Source organism: Ahaetulla prasina, chromosome 1, assembly GCF_028640845.1.
Source record: "Ahaetulla prasina isolate Xishuangbanna chromosome 1, ASM2864084v1, whole genome shotgun sequence".
Lineage (NCBI taxonomy): Eukaryota > Metazoa > Chordata > Lepidosauria > Squamata > Colubridae > Ahaetulla > Ahaetulla prasina.
Genome location: NC_080539.1, coordinates 310,993,317 through 310,999,473, shown reverse-complemented (window position 1 = coordinate 310,999,473; position 6,157 = coordinate 310,993,317). Strand labels below are relative to the sequence as shown.

The 6,157-nt window shown below is 31.1% G+C and overlaps 1 protein-coding gene across 1 annotated transcript in view; it reads right to left on the bottom strand.

Moving 5' to 3' along the window:
• Positions 1–3,459: 3,459 nt before the first annotated feature.
• The window catches only part of AQR (aquarius intron-binding spliceosomal factor), a 51,373-nt gene continuing 48,675 nt past the window's right edge, over positions 3,460–6,157 (bottom strand). Inside the window, exons 34-35 of the mRNA XM_058162173.1 lie at positions 5,902–6,015; positions 3,460–3,943 (exon numbers count right to left, since the gene is read on the bottom strand). Coding sequence (XP_058018156.1) covers positions 3,683–3,943; positions 5,902–6,015 — 375 coding nt within the window. The 3' untranslated portion in view covers positions 3,460–3,682. The remainder of the gene's footprint in view (positions 3,944–5,901; positions 6,016–6,157) is intronic.

Sequence of the window (6,157 nt, the reverse complement as noted above, 5' to 3'; positions counted from 1 at the left end):
CTAATAAATAAAGAAATCTCTAAATTTAAATGCCATATTTTCCTGAGAATGAAATGGAAACCATTCACTTACACAAGATGATAAAAGTGTTTTAAAGCCACCACTGAGTTAAGCTTAGTTTTGCTTCCTATCCACTGGCTTTATTTGTATTGAACAATCATCTAACTAATCACATTTTATTTTAACAGGTTATGCAATCTTAGTCTAACTTATTTGTTCAGAACTGTGTTGCATAAAGTCAGAAAATTGGTGGATTTAATCATCATGGATTAGCACGTTGTACAAGTAACCAAGGGTGCTCTTAATTTTTAATTTCGTTTATAAAAGTGCAATAGACACCTAGGAACTTTTAATAATGGTGGCACTGAGTTATGTTGTATAGTTTATAGACTTAGCATCATGTGCCAATATAGAATTCAAATTCAAGAATGTTTATTGCTATTAACTTTTTAAGGAGCATCCTGTAAATCAAGGGATTTTTTTTGCCATTGGAACAGTACTTGAAAGTAGCACCCTGCTCCATCATCTATGCTTTTCCCTTTACTGTAATTAAACATTCCATGTTCACAGACTATCAATCTAAAAATAGATCTTTTGACAATCGAGGGATGTCAGATTTAAGCAGCAGAATGCTGAAGCGCCTCACGATGCATAACAGGACTACTGTTATTTTGTAGCCTAGGAATTTAGAGCTGATATGAGTAGGCCCTTTGGCCTTATCTTTGGTGAAGAGGGCAGTGGGAAATCATTTATTATTAGAGAGCTTTTCACCTGGAGACTGCTCAGTATGAATATCATGTAGACAGAAAGCTAATTGCTTCAATTTAGGTCCAACTGTGGACATTCTTTACATCAACTGAGAGAAAACACAAATGTGAGACATACCAAAACAGTAGCGAGAAGTCAGGCATCACCCATTCCTAAACTAAGTTAATGAATTTCTCATTTCTTAGCATATAAAACATTTCCTAGTATAACAACTCATGCCAATCTATCTGTCAAATTCTAATATAAATGCTGGTGTCCTCAGCATTAACTTCAAATCAGCTTAGATAAGATATATCCTCGGTATTTCCAGTTGTTAAATATATGTAGTGACAGAGCCAATACAATTAAATTTTTTTATAAAAAATCTGTAAGTTTTCATCCTTGTTTTACTTACTGACAATCTTATTAAAACCAATTAGCTAAAATATCTCACATTTGTGATTAATATATATAACAACTAGCAGCTGTTTCTGCCAGTATTTGGGTTATTTTATTAAAAGGCACAAATTAGTTAAGACACTGGAATATTTTTAGAAAATAGGTTAGAAAGCCGTTGTTCTCTGGCTGAGCTGGCCACATGTTGCTAGAAGGTTTTTCTGCCATTCATCATATTATGAATGTTAGTTTATGTTATTTTATCATCATGTCTCATGACTCTGTATAATAAAGCCTTTCTCAGAGAAAAATTAAAACCTCTGACTTATTTTATTTACTGTAACACTTAAGGAACCAAATTGTTTTAATTCGCTAACACAATTCTATGATTTAGACTGCTAAATAATGTTATTGTGTAAGTTAATCAGACAACTGATTCTCATTAATAGATGAGATCTTTATCCCCTATTAATGCAGCAAAATCTTCTGTCACAACTCTATTTAGGCACAAGTTTCATACACAATATTTGTTAGTAAAACTAACAAACTTGAAACATGTAATATAACTTCAGAAATTATTTTGATCTATGCAGTTTAGTGACAGAGTCATGTTGGCAACTTTATCTCCAAATATAAATCTATAACTTTGGAACATATTTATCCTAGAGCATTGCACTTATAGAATTATGTGCCAAAACATTTACTCTGATAATATACCATCAATCTATTTAACAGCGCATAGGATTATTCAGTGCCAATTTGTGAATTGTATGGCACTAGAATTGGGCAATATTTCCTTTTATGTCATTATTTCTCTACTGGAACAAGAATAACATTCCATTAGGAAAGTAATACCTCAGTCAACAGGTATGGGAAAATGGAATGTTCTTCCAGATTTAAAAAACACCTATGCATTATCTTGCTCCCCAAAACCCCCACCTCCTAGTTGAAAATTATAACCAAGGAAGAGATAAAAAAGCCAGTTTAACATGCAGTTTAACTTCTATAATTAGCAAACAAACTTTTTATTTTTATAGTGGCACAATGTAATAATAGTATTACCTTCTCCAAATAAGATAATCCTGAGCCTTTAGATCGTAACTCAGTATCTCATAATCCTTCCGTTTCTTAACAAAAACATTATCACTCCAGTATAATTTTAATAATCCTAGTAAAGCTACAATTGATACTTTTAAAATTCTGTAATATTTTAGTTCTCAGTATTTATTATATATTTATCTGCTATCTAGCTTAATTATTTATAGCATTTAGACTATTTATAATAATTTTATAGATGTTTTATACTTTTAATTTTGAAATTTCATGTTAATGTATTTATTTTATTTTATTAACAAATTTTACACCTACTTTTACTTTGGAATGACTAATTTGTTTGTTTTATTTAGAATAGAATAGAATTTTTATTGGCCAAGTGTGATTGGACACACAAGGAATTTGTCTTGGTGCATATGCTCTCAATGTACATAAAAGAAAAGATACCATCGTCAAGGTACAACATTTACAACACAAATGATGGTCATAGGGTACAATTTAACACTTAATGATAAGCATAGGGTACAAATAAGCAATCAGGATCAATTATAAGGATTACCAGCAACAAAGTTACAGTCATACAGTCATAAGTGGAAAGAGGTTGGAGATGGGAACTATGAGAAGATTAATAGTAGTGCAGATTTAGTAAATAGTTTGACAGTGTTGAGGGAATTATTTGTTTAGCAGAGTGATGGCCTTCGGGAAAAAACTGTTCTTGTGTCTAGTTGTTCTGGTGTGCAGTGCTCTATAGCGTTGTTTTGAGGGTAGGAGTTGAAACAGTTTATGTCCAGGATGTGAGGGATCTGTAAATATTTTCACGGCCCTCTTCTTGATTCGTGCAGTATACAGGTCCTCAATGAAAGGCAAGTTGGTAGCAATTATTTTTTCTGCATTTATTTATTATATTTAGAAACTACCCATCTCCCTTACAGGATTTACTGTGGAAATATGCTGGTGTACCATCAAAATAAAAATAATAATAAATATTTCATGATCTATACCTGTCTTCTTTCTCAACCAAGTATTTTTTTCCAGTACTGCATCAGCTGAATTTCTCAGCCAGCATGAGTCTGAGAGTGGAGATCCCAACACTATATAAATCCCAACCAATACCACTTTAGATCTCTTTGAGCCTATGTGTAAAAACATGAACCTCTGGTGTTTTTTAGTATTACTTCTGTTATCAACTAACTATGTGATATGTTAAAAAATAGATTAAAATATCCCAGAAGTTTTTCAATACCAAAAAAAAGACTCAAGAGCAATAATTTGAAAATGTTTTATTAAATACAATGGAGACACATAAAAATGTGATGCCATTGTGTCTGTTCCTTGTTTATGACCACATAGATGTTTCATTTCATATTTATAGTACAAAAAAAAAAGAAATCTGAAGTATCATTAATATTTACAGCAGCTGAATGGATACATATGGTATCTATGGTCATTTTTTGCAACTTTTTTTTCAGACCTGAATAGGTAATGTTTATTTATCTGCATCAAGTTCTGTTTCACTATCTTCACTGTCACTATCTCTTCCAGGATGTTCAGGCATTTTCCGATGCTCCTCTTCTTCCTCTCTTGTCTTTGGTTTCTCATTCAAAATGTTCTCTTTTATAGTATCCCCTGACATAGCTTTGATTTCAGTTCCTGTTTCCATTTCAGATTTCTTACTCTGGATAACTTCATTTTCTTGAGGTTTGGATATTTCACTTTCTTCAACAAGTTCTGGAGGAGGTAATAAATCCTACAATGAAAAAAAGATGTTTTGCTTAAGAACAATTTCAACATAATACAGATCTATACCTGTAAGAAAAATCTATCAATATAAGCTACATTGGTTGCAAAGTCACATGTAGATTCTGACAAATAATTCCATATAAATTGTCTAATTTATTTTAAGAATCTATTGGAGTGGGCATCTATAACAAACTTAATGAAATAAGTAAATTTTAATTTATGTAATATCCTTAACAGAGAATTCTTTTATTTGCAGTTTTATATGTGAGAGATATTACATAGCTTTCTATAGGTTTAAGTTGATTCCACCGGAATTTTTGAATGCTCTTAAGATTAAAGCAAGCAAGCATTTGAATATGGTGAAATTTTGTGAATTATTATATGCTACTTAATTAAGCCAGTTTTTGCTTTTGCTGCATTCTGAAGAGAATTGCTATTTGTGGGACAAAAAAAGTAGTATTGAAGTAGATCCTTATACAAAGGAGTAAAAATTCCATTAAAACTCTAATATATCTGTTGACTCAAGATGAAAACAGGCTAATTTAATTAAATAATACTATGAACATTTCACCAGTCTTATCTTTCTGATATAAAGCCATGGGAATAGAGGGTATGCCTATCTCCAATAATATTCTTTGTCATAATTCCAAGTGGAGTTCTTGTTTATGTTAGAATTTAAACATGGGATTATGATAACTTGCTATATATTTAACTGATGCTTCTAACAGCCATATATAAATTTGATGCTGCATGCTGGAAGAATAGCACTCAGAAATGACTAAATGACTATATCTGGGTTCCATGCTATGTGGTCAAAAAATGATATTTTTGGTAGACTAATTATAGACATTCAGAAAATCTAAGCCTCAAATTAGGGATTCCTTTGTATTTGGCTAAATATATATTTTTATCTGCCGGATACAAACTAAGATTCCTTCTGTGATGCAGCTGGTACAATTTCTATCCATATATGATTAGCGTCATTCAGATCTTTTTGTAAGAAAACTAACATGAAGTTAAAAATAACATTTTAATAGTGCAATTGAAAATGCACTTCCAGTATTTCCAAATCTGTGGAAATGAGCTATGTACAAACATGTTTAGCTAGTTGCAAGTAGTATAAAGAGCAAGATTTCAATGAGCTTCCCTTAACATTAATTGGTCACAGGAGTTCCCAGTCATATTAACAAATCTACTCTAGTGGTTGCCAAACAATTTTCTACAAATAATAATTACTTCATAAAAAGACATCACACAGTTATTTTTCTCTCTCCATATCAAAATTCTGTCTGTTATTTGCTTGTTTTTAATTAGCTCGTTTCAGAACAAATGGATGTAGTATGCATTGCCAATTTTTATTTACACGTACCTTAAATGAACAACTAATCTATAAGTGTTTATATTTCCCATGCAACAGCTGTTTTCAGAGGTTAATTGAACTATGGCTTATCAACATGTAAATGAACTTAATTTATAGACCTGGCTTCTTTTCTTAAGTTGTAATACAGGTATGACGTGAATTTAGGACACTTTTAATTAACTGGACTGCCATGTTTAAATCCATTAAATTGATTAATCTTCTTTTGAGTTGATATTCCTTCTTCTGTACTGATTTTAGTGTCTGCCAATATCACTGTTGTTACAGAAGATTAAAAAAAATTCTCTTTGTCAACTTTCTGTATGTTTAATATAATTTTATAATTCCTAGCAAAGATCAGCTACAAGTTTTGTCTGACTCACAAGACTACAGTATATATCATTTTCTCTTTGTCCTCTATCCTCCAAACTGATAGAATTAGTTCATACTGTTTACAAAGTTACTAGAACATAAAAGACTTATTGAAAATAAAATCAACCTAGTTAACTAATTTTCAACTATGTTCACTTGTTATCAGAAAGTATTAACAAAATTTTCACTCAGAGCTTTTAAATTAAACATGTTTTTCTCAACTTTTATTTCTTTACCTGTCGGGGTTGGTGTGTACTTTGGATCATATGCATATACATGTTGTAGACAAAATTAGCCATCTGAGGCATATTCTTTATAATATGAACTTGATGAGATGGATGTTTTCCATTCTGAGGAAGGAAAGAAAATGATAGAAAAGTTTGGAACTAAAACAACGAACAACCACTTCTTAAGTAAGATAAAAGAAAAAATACAATACAAATGATAGATATATTTTTAACCATTTAAACATTAAACAGAATTCAAGGTAGC